A 19972-nucleotide genomic window follows, 5' to 3' on the forward strand; every position below is an offset into this window, starting at 1 on the left:
ACCGTAATAAATACAATATCGCACAGCCGCAAATAGATATGGTATCACGAATTTTTCAAAGAAACTTCCACAGGCTTTTACTTTTTACAAAACTTCTGGATTCCTCCTGCGTCGGTTTTTGCTGAGTCGAACTTGCTGATGTTTCGCCAATCATCCTGTTGGCTTCTTCAGAGCTTGTTTGAGGGGAGCGGAGCTAAATGAGGGGCATAAACACCGTCTCGGATGACTGATTCCCATATTTGTGGCAAGTAGAGACCTTTGTCGCGGTTAAGATTATTATTAGAACGCTTAATATCTTTATCGTGAAAATTATTAGATAGAAGAGCAGAGGTAAGGCGTTTTAACTCTGAGTTCAGTGACTCGGGTTGAGATAGTTTTGATATGTGGTTAAAAGTTCTAAAGAAATATCAAAACCAGATTTAACACTGGGAGAGACCGGAGGAAAAATATCAGCTAGGCTCAAAGAACCTTAAGACTAAGATAAATAAACTCATCAGCAGTTGTCCAACTCAATCACGAAACCGGACATAAGATTTTATTCGATAAAACTAAAATTCTTGCATGCAATCAGTTCTTCTACCAACGAAAAATCCGAGAGTCTATAGAAATCTATAAACAACCTAATAATCTTAATCGCGACTCAGGTCTCTACCTGTCACCAATATGGGAATCAGTCATCCGAGACGGTGTTTATGCCCCTCATTTAGCTCCGCCCCCCTCAAACAATAAATAAGCAGGTACAGAGTAAAATACGACCCAGTTTCAGTCAAGCTCTGAAAAAGCCAACAGGATAATTGGCGAAACGTCAGCAAGTTCGACTCAGCAAAAACCGACGCAGGAGGAATCCAGAAGTATTGTAAAAAGTACACCATACATACTTCAAAAATTACGCGGAATTTGTTCCAGGCCATTAATATGACAATTGCGCTCCAATTTACACCTGACGTATGAGTTAGTTTCGGTAAGTTTATGATATTTTTTATCACTTTTGTATTTTTAAAGTCTCTGGTGCAACGTACGATAAACCCATAGCTTTTCGAGGTTTCTCCCAGTACCTTATTAACATGACGAACAAAGGATAATTTCGAGTCGCAAAAAAACGGGAGACGAGTTTTATCAAAAAGGGGATAGTAATATTTCACAGCTGCACTCATTGGCTGTATTAATTTGCAAGATATTATTTAGGGACCGACTGTTGATTTTTTCATTTTATGATAACGCAACTCCACGGGAGCTTAGCTTACCGAAAATCGCCCCTGATCGACAACTCCTTCAACGCGATCACCAAATTCTCCCGGGCCTGTTCCCTGTTCTCGCCCCACGAGAAACAATGGCCGAACTGGGAATCGGCGAACTCGTGAAGGCCGCCGGAAGCGGCGACGGAAAAGTAGCCCCATACGTTCTTCGACGACCGGAAGTTCAACTCCTGAACGGTCCCGGAACTCGGTTTGAATCCTGCAACGAGAAAAACGGCGCTCGTTCGTTCCTGCAGCGTTCACCGCGGGCTGTACCTTCGTCCGGATTCTCTGACGTGATCCTCGCCGCTATCACGTGACCCCACGGCTGCGGCTTTTGACGGGGCGTGTCGAAATCGATTTCCGTCATACCCCACGGCGATTCGCCATATAATAATCTGAAAAGGCGGAATAAATTTGTGTCAAAATAACTTCTTGTTACTGGCAAAAATTTGTATGGCCCTTTTGAGGGCCCCTCCAAGTATATCATCTTGAGTTTCGACGAACCCTCGACCAAAAAGTAATTACCTAATCAACTACCTACTTTTTTTTGGGTAAACCCATTAGCCAAAGACCTAACTTTACAAAAGAAAACACCAGACTGTGCCGTACGCGTTTCTTAATTTTTAAAGCATCCCTATCCCTATACTATACCTACAATCTGAGCAACTTCAGTTATTTTAAAAGTCAAGTCATATTTGGACGCCGCAGGCCAAAGCATTATGATAGAAGATTATCTTAATCTTATCCACAATTGCAAACTTCTTTACCTTTTCCTTTCTTTTATTTTCATTTATAATATCTCAAAATGTCAACTTTGGCAGACTTCCAAGTTTGCCAAAGTTGTTTACTCCATTATATATCTCTCCACTTCCATCAAGACCTATGTTAATGTCATATCAATATCTAGTTTTTACTTCTGCTTTCTGTGTTCAATACTTAAAATGTATATGCAATTACTGTTATTTTTTTAAATAGTCTAATTAATTTGTCACGCATTTTTTTGTAAATAACCTTACTTTTTGGTATTATTGTTGTTCTTCAAAGTCATTAATTGACGGGTCGGGCTTATCCATGAAAAAGAAATTAATCTTATTCCATAGACAGTAACATCGTTACTATTCCGCACGTGTTTTAAGATAATTGCTTTTTGCACCATTCCCAGCTGACCAACATCCTTAATATGATGTTGGAAACGTTTTGTTATCACTTTAAAAAATTTCGACTCATGTGGGTGAAAAAGGTCTTGCTTATCTTACTATTTTTAAGAAATGAGTAAAAATAAAGCTTACTTTAAAGCTAGTTTACTAAACTTTCGTGCATTGAAACCGGCCCACTGTAAATAGCATATGTTTCTCTAAAAACCATTCACCTGACCCAAAAAAAACATGCTATTTGAAAGACAATTTAAAATGCTTTAGTATGAGTTTAAATTTGTTTTTTACTGTTAAACAAATCAAACGTGTTCATGCAGTAGTTATAGTGATAGTAGCAAACAAGCTATAGACTTAAATTACAACTGGATATGACACGCGCAACAGTTCGAAGAGTATGAACGGTAAGAGGGCAATGCATCCTTTGCTAAGCGCCCTGGAAGAGACAGTGCAACAACAACAACAACAACAACAACAACAACAACAGCTCCATGACGTTTGAATAGTTGTCATTGGTCAGTGGACAGTGAGCAGAAGACTGAAGGAAAATAACCTGACCCCAAAAGCAATGGGAATTGGCCCAAAACTTACTCCAGCTCATCGATAAGCACGCCTAGGCTTTGCACGGGATCATCTGAATTGAACATTGAACCAATGGGGTCTGTTCTTTCGCAGATAAGACTAGAGAGACTAGAAGACCAGGAGAGCGATTTGCAGAATGCTGTGATCAAGAGCGGAGCCCTTATTGAAGTGGTTCCTGTATGGTATGGGGTGCAATATCTAAGGACGTACGAACGATCCCGTTTTCAACAAACTTGTTTCTATTTGGCGGCTTCAATGATGTTTGAGATCGGCGGGAACGTTTTAATGGATACGTAGTGCGGACTTTGTTGATTTTGACTATGTATTAATTACGTGGGTTTTGTGCGTTAGACTCGTAATAGGTTATGGAAAGAAGAAGAGATATTTCGCGACATGGATTATTCACAAAGGGAACAAAGGCAACGCGACGAAATTTTTAGAAAGGACCGTGACTTCATCGGGTTCTGTGCGAATATAGATACAATGTGTTCCAAATTCGCTTCTCTATATAGGGATCTCTGCATAAGTTAAAAGGGGAAAGTTTTCTAGGAAACTTAGTGCATTTGATAACAGACTTCAGATTTACGATCGTTCAATTGGTTTGGGAAATATCGAAAAAAATAAACTGACATATGTCAAAATGTGACGCTATTCAAGCGTGTACGACACTTGTATGACAATTATCTTTTGTTGTCTCGCAACCCGCCTTAAATTTAATTTTTTCGTCATTTGTCACCCTAAGATCGTGAAATTTCCAGTTCGGTGATGTCTCACAAGTTCACAAAGGATTGTATCACGCTTCGTAAAGTTACGTCTTAATTATTTAACAAGTCGGAAATGATTATTTAGCATTACATTAATAAGTAGCAAAAAAAATCGAAACAGAAACAAGTAATGTAATATACTCGCTGTTAATTACAGATTTGCATCGAGACGATTTTCGCAATTGGTGAATGTTTTTAGTATAGCTCTAGCAAATGCATTTCCGTTAATGTTTCTAAATGTGTCTAGAACTCTTTGTCTCGTGGTTTCTTTAATTTCGGGAAGATCAAATTCATATGCATAAAAGCCAAGGACATTGCCCAAGTCCCTTGGACAGTCCATAGAACCTACAAATCCATACTTGAAGAATTTGATATCCAAATAAGTAAAATGGTCAAAAAGGAAAAGTAGACAGGTGTCAGGGGAGAAACGTTGCCAGGACGGTACTAGAAGCACATCAGATAAGAGATGAATGGAGCGACATTGCTAACAACACAACATGAGGTCACCCCACTCCAATCATGAAGGAAACGACTGGCGAGAGATTCTCTGGATTACCCCAAAGGAGGAAATCGAAGGGCAATAGGTCAGGGCATCTAGGAGACCAAGATAGCGGACCATTTAAAATGAATCTTTCGCTGATCGCTTAAGAAGTTAAGAACTTCGATGGTGTTGCATTTATGATTTCAATAAGAAGAGATACTCACAACTCTGATACTTTGAATTATTGAACGTCAATGTCAGAACCCTCCTTATAAAATCATAAAGAACCAACTTTACGAAAAAAATTTTTTTTGTTTTTTTCAGGCTTAATGACAGATGCGGACTTCTTGTTGTAGACATGTAATTGCTCTTAAACAACAAATAATAATAATAATAAATAACCTGATATCCTTGATGTAGTGCAGTGGTAGCCCCATCGCGATCTGCAGCTGGGCGGCGGGCAAATTAACGTCGGACACCATCTCCGTGCAGGGATGCTCCACCTGCAGCCGCGGATTCAACTCCAAGAAGTAATAGTCGCCTGTGGTGTCGTAGAGGTACTCGACGGTGCCGGCCGATACGTAACCCACCATTTTTGCTAGTCTGACCGCCGCGCGTTCCATCTCGTCGAAGATCTCCGGACTGGCGATGGCGGCGGGCGCTTCCTCGATAATTTTCTGGTGCCGCCTCTGGATCGAACAGTCGCGACCGAATATCGATATCGCGTTGCCGTAGTTGTCCGCCAAAAGTTGCACCTCCAGGTGTCTGGCGCCCCGTGCCAATTTCATTACGAATATCGGCGAGCCGGGGATCTCGGTTTGCACTTGGCGGAAGGCGGCGGCGAAGTCCTCCGCGCTTTCGACCTTTCGTATGCCCTTACCGCCCCCGCCCTCCGACGCTTTGATCATGACGGGGAAGCCGATCTTTTGGGCCGCCGACAGGCCATCTTCCGCGTTCGTCACGCACCCCCTCGCGAATAGGTCCGACGAGATTTTTATCTTTTTGCCGGAGTACTGAGCTTTCAACCCTAAAAGACCGAAATGTTTTTTTCGTTTCCGAGATTTGTCCTTGGGTTCTTGGTCGAGCATTTGTCATATGAACGGCAGTTAAGGATCATTTTATGACAAAAACTTACCAAAAAAGTAGGTCCTGAACGCACTGTTAACATTTTTGGCAATGTCCTTCACACGGACTCGAAATTGAAATTTGGCAGGGTCATTTCTAATGAGAAGGGGCTGATACAGCTAAATGGGGGAGTACACTCTTAGGGAAGCGTTAAATTGAGAGTGGTCAGACTACAATTATACTGAGTTATTCATTATATTTTGACACCCACCTGCAGGGTTAATTTTGAAATATAAAAAAAAAAGTGTAAATATAAAAGTTTGAAAATAATTTTTGTTCTATTGATTTATGCAAGTGTCAGAAAAAAACAAACGGCGATCGCAAGCTGTCGAAATGACAGCACCATGATTTTTTTAAATGGAATGTCCTATATATTATCAGCTAAAATCGTAGAACATAGAGTTTTTGAGATATGTCAGTTTAAAAATAATTATCATTCGACTTCTGGACAATAGCCATATTGTTTAAAAATGGTCAAGTCTGCCTTGACAGCAACCATATTACCTATGTTTGCAATTTTTTTAATGATGTTTTAATTTTGACATCTAATCAAAGCTAAAAATCTGCAGCGTAAGTTAAATAACTTAAGATATTTGAAATTGGTACTGAGAAAGAAAAACGCCAAATAATAAAATTATATTATTCAAACGGACATAATCTTGCAAGGGTTAAAAGAGAATATCGATAGATATATCCGGGTAGAAGAGTTAGTTAAACATATGAAAGACCAGGATAATAGAAATTAATTTTGATTATACTATTACGGCACTTGAGATCATGACTTTAAGTTCTACACTCTTAATTTTGTTGTTAATTCTGTTTCAGTTTCAGTCAAGCTCTGAAGAAGCCAACAGGATAATTAGCAAAAAATTTGCAAGATCGACTCAATAAAAACCGACGCGGGAGGAATCTGGAAGTTTTGTAAATAGTATGCTTTGGCTTTGAAAGTCCTAACCTTAATTACTTTTGTTTTCAATGTAGCTGACATAAGTTGATTAAATTGTTGATTGGAAATTGAGCAAAACCAATTAATATTTATTAGGATGAACACATAACTGAATTTAAGATTGTAAAATTGAATAACCGATAAATATTCCTAAAACTGATTTATAAACATGCTTTCTATTTTTTTTTTAGTGTTTTGCTGGCGCATGCACCATTTCTGACAAGAAGGACGGGAAGTAAGCTGGAATAAAGATTAGCTGCAACTAATAACTATGCCTATTATTATTATGCCTGTCGAATTATGTTAAGTAATGCTATGGATGATTTAAGCTTAGGTATTTAACTAAAAAAAAATTATGATATGGAATAAATCTAGTCTGTAACTTACTAACCAACCAAAACTATTACTTTTTCGTCGCTCGATTTTTTCTCATGTCTTGCTTCGTTTACGAGATAAAACATAAAAACTATTTTATTGCATGTTTTGGATAATTTGCTATATCAATACCATCTTCAACGCGTTTGGTCACTTCTCTGTGGGGATTTACATTGAGTTTTGTCAATGATTGTTACGCAAAATGGTTGAGTTTTTTTTTTCTCCAAAATATCCCAAATTAACCTATATAGAAATTAGTTTTCACGTAACCTCGTCTAGATAAGGAAACTATTTTGTTTGAACTATTTTTTATCTCGTCAAATTAAGGGTGGGGGAAGGGTCAAATGTTGGTTTAGAAAAAGTTGAATAACTTTTTTCTGGCTAATCCAATTTCGACGAACTTAGCTTAGTTTTAAACAATATTTATAGGCTCTTCGACTTAACTCTTTTACGAGCGCTTTATGTCAAAACTAATTTTAATATAGCTTAATTTGAAATATTTTTGAAAAAAAAACCGTTTTTCTATTTCACAGTAGAGGTTGCACCCCCTGGCGGCCATTTGATGAACTTGGCCGATTTACCTATAAATATTTTTTTTCCAAAATTTGAATTTCAGGGTAGCAAAACTCGACTTAACCAACCTGAGCCGGACCAAGGCAACGTAGGCACGTCCGCAGTCTGGGCGACGATCGACGAGGCGATTTTGTCCCCCAAAGCCCACATCGCCTTCTCCGACGGCCCAATGAAGGCTATCTGATTCTTGTGGAGCAACTCGGGCAGTTTCGGGTTTTCCGACGCGTGACCCCATCCAGCCCACACCGCCTTTAAACCGACCAATAAAAGCGCTACATAGATATTTACTAGATTCGATCATAGAGAAAACCAAATAAAAAGAGAGTGACGAAGTCAACCAGGAATGTCGGTGACGAGAACTTGCCAGGGAAATGAGCGCGATCTACCTTAAAACGGTGAAAATGTGACCACCGAAGAGAAAACGAACTGTCACTAATATTCTAACCTCAAAAGTTAATATTTTGTTTGTTTCGCGTTGTATAAAATTGGATTAAACAAAATATGGATGCTGACTATTTTTGTAATATTGCTCCTTCCTACCATAAATGGTCACCCTTTTTTGTGTCTGAAAAAATTTGTCCACTGAGATAGTGGACTCGATCAATAGAATAGAATAGAGAATTGACCACGTTTTGTTCATACAACTATGGCAAGTCATAAATACAAAATGTAGAAAAATATGTATATAAAAAACAAGACAATGAATAAATTACATAGAGTGTATAAATTATATCAAACGTTGTATAATATATAAGAACAGGGCAGTGTATAAACAAAGAATATAAATAAATAAAAGGAAGCAAAATCAACAAAATATAATGCATTCCCCGGCAGTGCCTTTTAAGAAAAGTTAAGATGTTTTTTTAAACTTTCTAGTACTTAGAACTTTCACGTTAGCTGGTAGTACATTGTATAAGTTTACGTTTAGTGATTTCTTTTGACTTTTGGTATATTTGAATCCTGAAGCACGAAGTAGCTTGTTATTTCTAGTTAAATAGTCATGGCAAGAGGAGTTCTGACTGAAGCTGTCTATTTTTTTGTGTATTTCTTATAATTGATAACAAATATACAGGCAAGGAAGTGGCATAATTTCCAACTTCTTAAAAATTGGTCGACAGTGCTCCAGATAACCTGCACCGGCAATCAGACGAACAACTTTCTTTTGGAGTTTAAATGCCCGGTCTGAGAACCATGCCGTTAGATGAGAATGAAAAGGAGCAAAATAGGTAACTCGCAATGTGCCCGCGGTAACCAGTCCTTTAAGATTACGGATTATAAAAATATTAGAGGCAAGAGCCTTACATTCTTGCCTTCCAATAGATTATTATTAGCTGAGAAAACAAGAAGTTGTGTCTTATCTGTGTTTAGTTTAACTTTATTGTTGGTGAACCAAAGTTCTGCGATCCGCTCAACATTATCAACATTGTGCATAAGTTCTTTGGAGTCCCAACACGGTTATCAGTATTAACGGTTTTCTGAACTAATAAAGCATAGTAACTAAACAATATATTCATAGAGAATATCAATTAAGTTTACGTATTTATCGTTGCATTTACTTTCTAAGGTACTAGCAACATCAAGGTTTTGTGCATAAGGAAGCTACCGGGATATTACTGCTTTGAATAGACCAGAACTTCTTACGACCATTCAATATATTTCAACTATTGAAGATTTTGAGGGTACTGCGTATCAGGCAAGTTACGACACTTGTTATAACATATTTTGTTTTTAAATTTAAAAAAATGTTAGCATCTTATTGTCTGCTTTACAACCGAATATAAATTGCATTGTAGTTTTTACATGAAACGCAGTTTTCCAGAAGTTACATGATGAATTGACTGTACAAGTATTAGTATTGTGGTCCCACCGCTTCCAGGTCTCTCAAGAAACTAGGAACATATACATTGACATTTGACAATGCCAATTATTTTAACCTTAACTTAACTGACAAAGCAACTAATTTTCTTAACCATGCAGATATTGTTAATAATTATTTTATAAACTTCCCTGTTTTTAATACCTTGATCAACCCTGAACTTCTTAACTTTTACAAATACTGTCATTGTCTCTCACAGAATACTAAAAAGTTTATCTGAAATACTCTAGTACTATCACAGTTTAATCATTAATCATTCCTTGCCTAGAGAATATAAAGAAGTATCCTAATCAAAAAGTTTAAAATACGTGACTAGTATATGGAGTTGGACATAGTACTCATATTTTGAAAAATGCATTTGAGATGGTCCTCCGCATACCAAATTGCAAATATGGTTTAATCAACATGTCTGCTAAGTAGGTTTCTTTGACGCTATTAACCGCGAAGAATAATTTAGAAATTGCCTTTTGAGTAGGCAAAATGCATGGCTAGCAGGATTTCATTTTCGTTTCTAGCTAATGAAACCTTTACTTAGATACCTCAGTGTCCATTGCTACCAAGTTCAAGTTGGGAGAGATAATTTTGTTATTAAGTAACTGGCCCGCCTTTGTCTTGCCACTCAAGAATGAATTTGTTGTTAATGGCATCACCCAAAAACAATAGGTATAATACGATCAAAAATATAGTGCATTTATTGCGTTGACGTTTTAAGTATTTTACGTCACCTTAACAGCAGACCTTCGCAGGACCGTGGTAAAAACCATCCTAACGGATGCGTATTCTGCATTAAGTAGATCTTGCCTGAGATGGACCGTAACGAATATTTGTAGACACTTGAAATTTTTATTTGAAACGTAAATGGACCGTTTTATTAAGCATTAATTCTGCAGGGTATATTCGAATAAGTAGAAGCGTTTATTTTAACATCAGGTAAGATTTAGAGTTTAATCTAAATTGCTATATGTTCGTATATATTACGGAGGTATTTGACTGGGATCGTTCCAATAAGTACGTATTTATGTGCCTGATTCTCGAACTTTGACCCTGTTTTCACTGGATAGGTAAGGGTAAGGGTAAGTACCTTTACTCTATTTATTTTACAGATAAGTTTGAAAATAATCATTTTTGTCTTGTGTGCCTGTATTTTTGTGTTTTCTACATAGTCAACTACAACAGTCTTTTTTAAGACCGCGAAGAGTAGATAAAGGTACGTCATAAGAATACAGATAAATATTTATTAGAGTCTAATAACACATCTTATAATGTAGATGCTCTCCTGTTAGAAGAAAACGTGGAACACAACGCAGAATTTGAAGACGAACTACCTCAGCAAATAAAAAAAAGATCCATTTATCTTTGGATGCTAAACAAATTGTTTTGCATAGAACAGTCAAGAGAAAAGTGAGAGCAGATGCTGGCATTTCGTGAATTTTTAAAGAGCAACACGCAGATTAGGCGTATAATCTACTAATCTAATCCAAACATTAGTTGTGCCAAAGAGTCGTTGCGTACTTTATTAAAGAAAATGGATTTTCAGTTGCAAACAATTAATTAACGTCAAGTGCTAATGGAATCTAAAAGAATTTCGCAATGGAAGGTAGATTATCTAAATACAATTGAAAAATTTCGAGAGTAAAATAGGCCAACAGATGAAAAAAAAGGATGGTGTGATAACAGTAACAAGTGTGTCTGCCTTGACAGCAACCATATTTACTTTTACTTTGGACAACTAATCAAATTTAAAGATCTGCAGCGTAAGTTAAATAACTCCAGATATATCAAATGGGTTATACTGAGGAAAAATGCATAATAATTCTTCGTGCTTTGTCCAAAAATGGTTGGGTGGAAGATGCGTTATTTTTGTATGCCAAAAACATCAAAGATTCAAGTGTGGAAAACATGAGTTGGATAATGGCTCGTACTTCTCGTAAATACTTCTTCAAATAAAGAAAAAATTAAAGAATTTCTGTACGAAAATGATTTATATATTCTGGAATTATTAACAATAAAACATTTTAATAAAGACTACAAAATTGATTCGATAGCACAACAAAACGGACATGAAATCTTGAGATTACCCCCGTATCATTGTATATTTAACCCGATTGAGATGATTTGGTCTGAGTTTAAAGCGCATATAAGAAGAAATAACACTGCACCAAAATTTCGTGATAGTATCATAAACGTAATTCAGCAATATCAGTACATAGGTGGTTTACCTGTGAAAAACGAGTAATAAAAGAAGAAAATATTTATCGGTGACAACAGTAGCGATAATGATGATTTTTTAAGTGACTGATACTTTATTTAATATTTTGTATATTAATAATTTTACCGTGTAAAATGTAATGAAATAGGACGTAATAAATTGTTACTTTGTATTAATTTTTTTACGTACATGTTTCAAGAATTGCTCCGCGAAAAGAACTGAAAACATACTTAGTGTATCTACCTACACCTACATAGGACGGTCCTGGAATTGTTACGGGTAAGGGTCTGCTTGGCAGGGTGTTCTACAAGGGGCTGCGTTTTATTTTGGTAATAAACAGGCAAAATTAATCACGGCTTCTATTGTAAAAGCACTATATTTTTGGTCTAAGTATATCAGGGAATTCACGACTCTCTTTTTTATTACTTTTCTCCATGGTTCCGACGTACCTGCACTTGCAGCCTGACCGCAATGTCGACGATCAGCTCCACGTTGGCGTAGTTGTTGTTGTTGGTGCCCCCGGGTACCGGCACGTAGTGGTCGGCCATTTTGATGTACTCGGCGTTCGCCTTGAGGTCTTCCGGGGTGACCATGACTACGAAACGGACCGCCCTCTCGTTCTTGAACATCTCGTAGGACCAGCGACGCACCGATCGCATGCATTTCACCGCAGCTATGCCGTTGTTCGCGATCAACACCTATTAATTGTTAAAAGCAGTTTTAATCAAGCAGGGGTTATTCATTATTATTATTAAGGACAAAGAAAACAACTTAGAACTTAGAACGTATATATATTGAAAAGCTGGCACCGCTGCCTATATCTTAAAATGGCTACCGAGCCACAACCCCTTAGTACTGTTTGACACACAGAAGCGAATGTATCGCCCTGCAGAAGTCCAAATAAAACAGCGAGCTTAAAATGTAACAAGTGGTTTTTGTGCTCCACAGAAAAAAGTTTACAGTCCACTAACATTATAACAATTATATTTTGACACCCACCCACTGGGTTAATTTTGAAAGATAGAAAAAAAGTTAAATACAAAAGTTTGGAAAATTTTGCCCTATTGTCTTATGCAAATGTCAGAAAAAACAAACGACGATCACAATATGATTTTTTTATTTTTTTAAATGGAATGCCCTATACATTATTAGCTTCAATCGTAGAGATTTTTTTCCTGATTTCAAAAACATATAGTTTATTGACATTTCATTTAGTCGTTTTTGAGATATTTCAGTTTAAAAATAATTATCATTCGATTTCTGGACAACAGCCATATCGTTTAAAAATGGCCAAGTCTGCTTTGACAGCAACCATATTATCTATGTTTGCAATTGTTTTAACGATGTTCTACTTTTGACAACTAATAAAAAGTAAAGATCTGCAGCGTAAGTTAAATAACATCAGATATTTCAAATGGGTTATACTGAGGAAGAAAAACGTCAAACAATAAAATTATAGTATTCAAAAGGATAAAATGTTGCAACGGTTAAAGGAGAATATAGAATAGAAGAGTTCCTTCAATAAATACAATTTAAAATGTAATTAAACAATTTGTGTCACATGGAAGACCAGGACAATATATATTACTTTACTTTCAAGGGTGAAACATGAATTTGTGGAAATGGTTTCTACATTATTGACATAAAGTGTAAATAAGACAGGACCCAAAACCGATCCTTGTGGAATATCTATATCTATCATCTATTATCTTGCTCATTAAAAACACCGACATACTGCTTGGGTATCTGCAAAAAGGAGTTTTGTTCTTCTTTCATCGTATCATCGTGTATGGACCGTAGAAAAGCATTACACAATAATTTTCTTGCATTTTATTACCAAAACGCAACTAAATTCGGTTTTTCTACTCCCATCTGTAAAATACCTACCTAATTACGCACCGATTTAGCGTCACTTTACCACATCAGTTTCGTTTCCCACGGATCCGATGGGAGCAATCGGATGTTTTCGGGGCTTTGAATTTTGACGTTTGTCAATTCTGACGGTCATGTTAGTGTTGTTTTGCGAAAATGTACCAAAAACTAACGGTCGTAAAAAAAGTATAGTATGCCACACGTTCGGTAAATTTTTTAACTCACTCGTTTATTAAAAACTCGCTCCGCTCGTGTCAAATAAACTCGTGGGTCAAATGCCGTTTATCGCACTTGTTGCATAATATACTATTTTAGTTCGTTTTTTCGTGTGTAAATCGTAATTTTATTAAATTATTTTGCTAGGTTGTCAAATAAATAAATGCGAGTCATATTTTTGAAAAAAGTGTCTTATTAGTTAATAGTAAATTATGCAACAAGTACGGTAAACGGCATTTGACTCACGAGTTTACTTGACACGAGCGGAGCGATTGTTTAATAAACGAGCGATTTAAAAAGTTTACCGAACATGTTGCTTACTATACTTTTTTTGTGACCGTTATTTTTTGGGTACATTTTCGCAAAACACGAATACATTTAGTAACATGACTGTCAGAATTGACAAAAGTCAAAATTTAAAGCGTGAGAAATATCTCCGAAAACATCCGATTGCTCCCAAACCCTTGCGGTAAAATCCCGGAAATGTCCGAAGTGGCTCGGATTCGTGGGAAACGAAACTGACGTGGTAATGCGACGCTTCCCGCACGCTAGATCGGTGCGTAATTAGGTATTTTACAGACGGGAGTAGAACATCATCATTTTCATATTCAATTCAAGAATTTTTCACTAAATTTAAGCAAATTTAATTCCGATGAAAACTTTATAATTGTATAACGGATAGTACTACGTTGTAAATAAGAAAATCTGTTACATTAATATCGCATGTACGGGAAACTAATAAAAAATAGGACTTTCTTTTCAAAGGACAGGAATAAGTGATAAAAATTTTCATGCACTTTCAAGAAGACATTGTAGGAATCATATAGCGCCTTAATGACTTATTAAGAAGAACTAATGAAGCAAAATCATATTTAATTTTTTTGTTCTCTGAGCATAGGAATGTCCCGTCGGACATCACGTCTATAGACAGATTACCTTATTGATGACTTTGGTGCCGTTAAATCTTTTCACGAACTCTTCGGGGGTGGCAACCGTGAAATCTTTTTCCTGTAGGCGATTGTTGTGCAGCATAACAGTCCCTTGGGACATGGACGGCCTAGAAGGAAAACCTATTAAAATTATGCATCTCTACCGTCATTTAATCGGCAAGGCGTTCTTCTGTGAATTAGAAAGTTCCGAGACAAAAAAGCAATAATAACGAGAATAATAATACTAATAATATTGTTTCCTCGTAGTATACAGGGTGATTCACGGGGATGGCGGGTTACGTTTATGGTGGACGAGAAGCAAGAACGAAAAATGTCATTCTTTCAAATAGAACACAATAAATATTTTGTAAAAATTTGCGTCCTTGTCTTAAATAGAAACGGAATTGTCAATCAATTGGATTGGTCATGCAGAAAATTTGACAGCAAAAGTTACCGACCTGCGACAAAAAAAAAACAGATTCGTCAATCTTTTACCGCCAAGTCATTTTTTGAGGTTAGGAAACAAGTAATAGTCGCTTCATTAAACGATATCTTGGCCTCCTAGATGCAAAGATCTTTTACCCTTGGATTTCTTCCTTTCAAAGTCATTTTTCAAATTTGTGTAATTGTAGAATTAGATTTTACATCGCATTGTGGGTTGCTCTAGTGTTAGTCGAACTATGGACGAACTTTTCTGACTTTTTCTGTTTAAAAAAACACAATTTTCCCAAAATATCTGACTTGTTGAGAAGTCGTTCTTGATCTGCTGATCTATTCAAAATTCAATGCGCTTGTGCGTTTTTTTGATGTGTTACTTATTAATGTTAATGTTTAAATAAATCACCGTCTACTTATAAAATAACTTTACAGAATAATGAGAAAAATGATAGTCAAGTTAAAAGACGATTGAGACATGTCATACACGCTATCTTCCTCGTCTCAAAAAAGTGCCTGGAGAATTATACATTCTGACAGCCGTCCCGCATTGGATTTACTGACGAAAAACTAAATAGGCCATTTTCAATACATTGAAAATAATCTATTTATTTAAATGTCGCTTGTTTCGTACTATAAGGATTACTGAGATCTTGAGATATTATAAGTGCGCATCTTGTGAGACGTTATCATTTTGGACTCCCAAATCCCTGATCTAACCACATTGATAATTTTTGGCATTGAAGACTTATACCACTCATCAAACATTTGCGAAAATACAATATACTAATATCAAACGTAATACAGAATATTACGAAAGTGTGTGGGAAATGTAAAGCTAGAAGTTCAAATACGTGAAAATTTAAATTACAATTTTATTTTATACACAACTATAATACAACCAAAGATATAGTGCATTTATTGCTTTGATGTTTTAGGTTTTTACAGTTGATTAAGAATTGATTCTGCGGGGTATTTTCGAATAAGAAGAAGCGTTTATTTTAACATCAGGTAATACATATTGCATCGTTCTTAAGAGTTTAATCTAAATTGGTATATGTTCGTATATATTACAGAGGTATTTGACTGCGATCCTTCCAGTAAGTACATATTTATGTACCTGATTCTCAAACTTTGACCCTGTTTTCACTGGATGGTTCAACCCTGTACTCTTAAAGGTACGTCAGAAGAATACAGATAAATATTTATTAGAATCTTACAATTAAACATTTTTTGAAGGTTCCTGTTTTTTAACACTGTAAATGTGGAGACCGTGGAATAAAACAGATGATCCTCGGTTAGAAGAAGACATGAAAAACAACGCAGGATTTGAAGACGAAGTGGAGATGGTAGTCGAACCGAATGACAATTTAAAAGACGAACGAGTAATAAAAGAAAAAGACGATTTTTTAAGTAACTGATACTCAAACAGTAGGCAATGTTAATAACAGGGTCGGTTGTAAAAGCACTATATTCCTGGTCCAAGAATACATATATTTGAAAAGCTGAAAATAAACTAAGTTGTCGATTAGTTGGCCAAAATTAGACACTATACCGTGGCCTCATATAATCGCAAAATTCCGAACGACCCTGTATAATATACGGAGCAAAATTATTGTTGAGGACCTTCGTTAACTATGTGCGAAATATCAACTTTCTCCCAATCCGAATATCGCAAAAGAAAAACATTATGCTACTTTTTTGAAGAAGTGACAACGTCGCGTCCTTGAAAATGTCTCTCGATAGAACATCGTCGCTCGTGAAAACGACCGAATTTTCAGGCCAGGCCTCCTACGTTAAGTTTTCTATAAACGTCTAACCTGTCAAGCACGGTGAATCGCCCCGCGGAATACCTCTATACCGACCTTTTTTTGCCCAATCCCCACATGTCAAAACCGAAGCACCTGCGACGCGTATACGAGTACTTCACGGGGCACCGTTCGATAACACAACACTCGAAAAATTTGTAGCGAGCGGTGGGTAACACGAATTTCATTTTTACACGGGACACCTCCCGAGGCCAGATTTCTTGATGCCGAAATTTTTAATAATAAATCTTCCGGGCAAAGTGTTGCCATTCCGCGATAATCATGCAAATCACGGAAGTGAGAGAATCATGGCGGCCATATTATTACGCGTGCAGGACGTTTGCATTTTCGTAGACAACGTGCGGTGTACCTCCTACCTCCTACCGGTGGGACTCCTCCCGCCCTCAATTTATACTTTCCAATTTTTTATCGGTCATTTAATCACTTTTGATTACTAGAACGCCGATATAACTATTTTTTATAATATATTTTAATTTATAATTTACAAGTATACAGGGTGGTCTGAAAAAGCGTGATGAATAAAACATACATTTTTTTACGTGTAACACCATATTTTTACATTTTGTTTTGAATTCTGCAACTTTTTTTATTAATAATTATACACATACGTGAACATAATAGTTTTTCCAAGGCTACAAGGCGTAAGTGAAAATTACCGTTAATCCCACCAGTAGAAAACACAAATATAATCCCTTCCATTTAGAACCACACCATAATAATAATGTTTTCCGGTGAAGCTACTTTTTTCCGTAATGGTGCAGCTAATCCTCATAAAATGCATTGTTATTCGACAGTTAATAAACTCTTCAGCTTCTTCAAGAAGTTGATAACATTGAGATCCAGCAAAAATTCGAGAATTTTTAAATAATCATTACCCACAGAAATGGATCGGTAGAGGTGGATTCATCGTATGGCCTCCTCGATCATGTGACTTAACATCACTAGACTTCTTTATGTGGGGATATTTTAAAGATCGTGTTTATGTGAATCCCCCCACGACACCAGAAGATTTTGGAAATAGGATTCGCCTCGCGTACAGGAGAATAACACAGTTTATGCTAAGGACCGTCCAAGAAAATATACGAAAAAGACTAAACATGTGTATACGAGTCGACAATAATATTTAAAAATAAGATAAGTTAATTTTTAATTTAAAATTTAATAATAGTAATCATAATATAATAACAATAACGGCAATTCCAAAATAAACCACCTGTTATTCATGGATGACTTAAAAATCTATGCAGAAAATCGATCAAAACTGAACAGTCTTATTGCTACTATGAAAACATTCAGTGACGATGTTATTTAGAACGGATAAGTGCGCAATAATAGGGAACACCAGGTGAAGAAGCAGAATCTTTCGAAGGCATCGCAGTCCTAGGACGAGGCTTTTTATATAAATATCTTGGCATACCACAAAACGTCCTTTAGGTATGCCAATAGTAACCGAAATTTGGAAGGAAAAGGCACTTCATGGTGAATACCCTCTAACACTCGAAGACACATTCATCGACAAAATATCATCACTACAGTGACTTCATAACGGCTATCTTTATCCTGAAACTGAGGGCTTTATGCTCGCAATACAAGACAAGGTAATTAGAGCTATTATGAATAACATATGTAGGAAATGAAGCAATATTAGACAATCAATAGAACACATCATGGGAAGCTGGGAAAGTTCGAAAATATGAAGACCTGGCTATCCACGTAAAATAAATCTGGCGTGTTAACGAAGTAACCATATGTCCGTTGGTTATGTCAACGGAGGGAATCGTTACAAAAAAGTTCAAGAAAAACCTGGAGAAACTAGACGTGCGGAGTAACATCTTCGACGCATCACAAAAAGCTATAACATTTCAGACATGTCAGATTCTTCGAAAATTTTTGAGCTTAGGTGAATTAGGATAGGAGGAACTTCAATATCAGAACACCAATACCAGCAAAGCAGAGAAATCTGAGACCGATAATTAATTTATTAATCTAAACATTTTAAGTAAAAGTAAGCATTGCACTATAACAATAATATATGTACCTTAAACTACACATCAAAAAAAGGACATTATTATAACATATAAATTACAATTGATTTTTTCAATCTAGTTATCTTGCTCGGGAAGGAGTAAATGCCTTTTTAAACAAAAGCCAAAAGAAACTTGGATTAGAGAACACGGCTGAACAAAATTATAGCATTATACAGGGTGAACGGGGTAAAATGATGGTAGTGAGTCATTTTACACACAGTCCTGTGTTTATCGTTATGTAATTTTACCTAACAGGACTTAATGAAATTTGAAAAAGTCATTGTCACAATTCGTTAAAAATTAGTTTTTGTTAAAAGAGCTCATTATCCAACCGCTACTGCGATGGCCCGTCAGGAATATTGAAATACGGAATATTGCGATATGCATTCTTGCTACGGAAGAGCAAATGGAAATGCAGATCAAACACGACGGCTTTATATCGACGCATATCCCAATAGAAACGTTCCCTCTGCTAAGACGTTCATCAACATATACAGAAGACTTGGTGAAAGAGGATCATTCAAACCAACCAACGTATAAAATAACCGCTGCAAGAGAAGAAAGAATACTTCAAAATGTGAAAGCTGACCCGTCAAAGAGTACGAGAAAACCTGCTGCTCGGGAAAGAATTGCTTGTTATATGAATAAAGGGAGACCAAAGTATAAAAGAACAGCTGCAAGAGAAGAAAGAATACTTCAAAATGTGGAGGCTGACCCGTCAACGGGTACCAGAACACTTGCTGGTCGGGAAAGAATTGCTTGCTCTACAGTTTGCTTATTATATTATGATAAAACAATTTAATAGGGAACCGCAACCAAAAATTTTAAAATTTTAATATTTAAAATATTCAAGATAGGTATAATACATGCTACATAAAAAAGTTCCAGAATGTTTTTCAGAATGTAAAAATGTACTAATATAACGGGAGTTCCATTTAAAAAATGTAAGTTTATGTACGTTACGAGTATATCTGGCACCACCACCATATTCTCTTACATAAGTAACCAACATTTCGGGTCTTTACCGGAAGTCATTTTCCATAAACGTCTAATTTGTATATATCAAATGGTCCAAATATATTCTTTTATTTTGAACACCTTATGGTACCTAATTCAAATTCTGTTCAGAATAGTATGTTCGTGTTTATTGACCCCGTCGGAAATCCAAAAAATAAATCGGTTCCTGATGACTGATGCGGCTGAAGTTAGATTTGGATTTGGATTCGGTTTTGCAAATATTACAGTAGACCACTTCGTTACTTATCTTAATTTAAAAACCATGTTCCTGTGGACATGCTGGATAAGTAAGCACGGAAATATTGTACGTTAACTCCCAAAAAAAAA

The 19972-nt window shown here is 36.3% G+C and overlaps 1 protein-coding gene across 6 annotated transcripts in view; it reads right to left on the reverse strand.

Annotated features, from left to right (window-relative positions):
- LOC132706752 (acetyl-CoA carboxylase) overlaps positions 1–19972 on the reverse strand; it is a 92413-nt gene that overhangs the window by 35959 nt on the left and 36482 nt on the right. For all 6 annotated transcript variants that reach the window (XM_060678259.1, XM_060678256.1, XM_060678257.1 and 3 more), the window contains 6 exons: positions 14345–14465; positions 11770–12018; positions 7304–7484; positions 4619–5243; positions 1512–1633; positions 1245–1455 (listed from right to left, as the gene is read on the reverse strand). In XM_060678259.1, coding sequence (XP_060534242.1) covers positions 1245–1455; positions 1512–1633; positions 4619–5243; positions 7304–7484; positions 11770–12018; positions 14345–14465 — 1509 coding nt within the window. The remainder of the gene's footprint in view (positions 1–1244; positions 1456–1511; positions 1634–4618; positions 5244–7303; positions 7485–11769; positions 12019–14344; positions 14466–19972) is intronic.

The sequence above is a fragment of the Cylas formicarius genome, unplaced genomic scaffold (assembly GCF_029955315.1).
Source record: "Cylas formicarius isolate icCylForm1 unplaced genomic scaffold, icCylForm1.1 PGA_scaffold_8__14_contigs__length_24414737, whole genome shotgun sequence".
Taxonomy (NCBI): domain Eukaryota; kingdom Metazoa; phylum Arthropoda; class Insecta; order Coleoptera; family Brentidae; genus Cylas; species Cylas formicarius.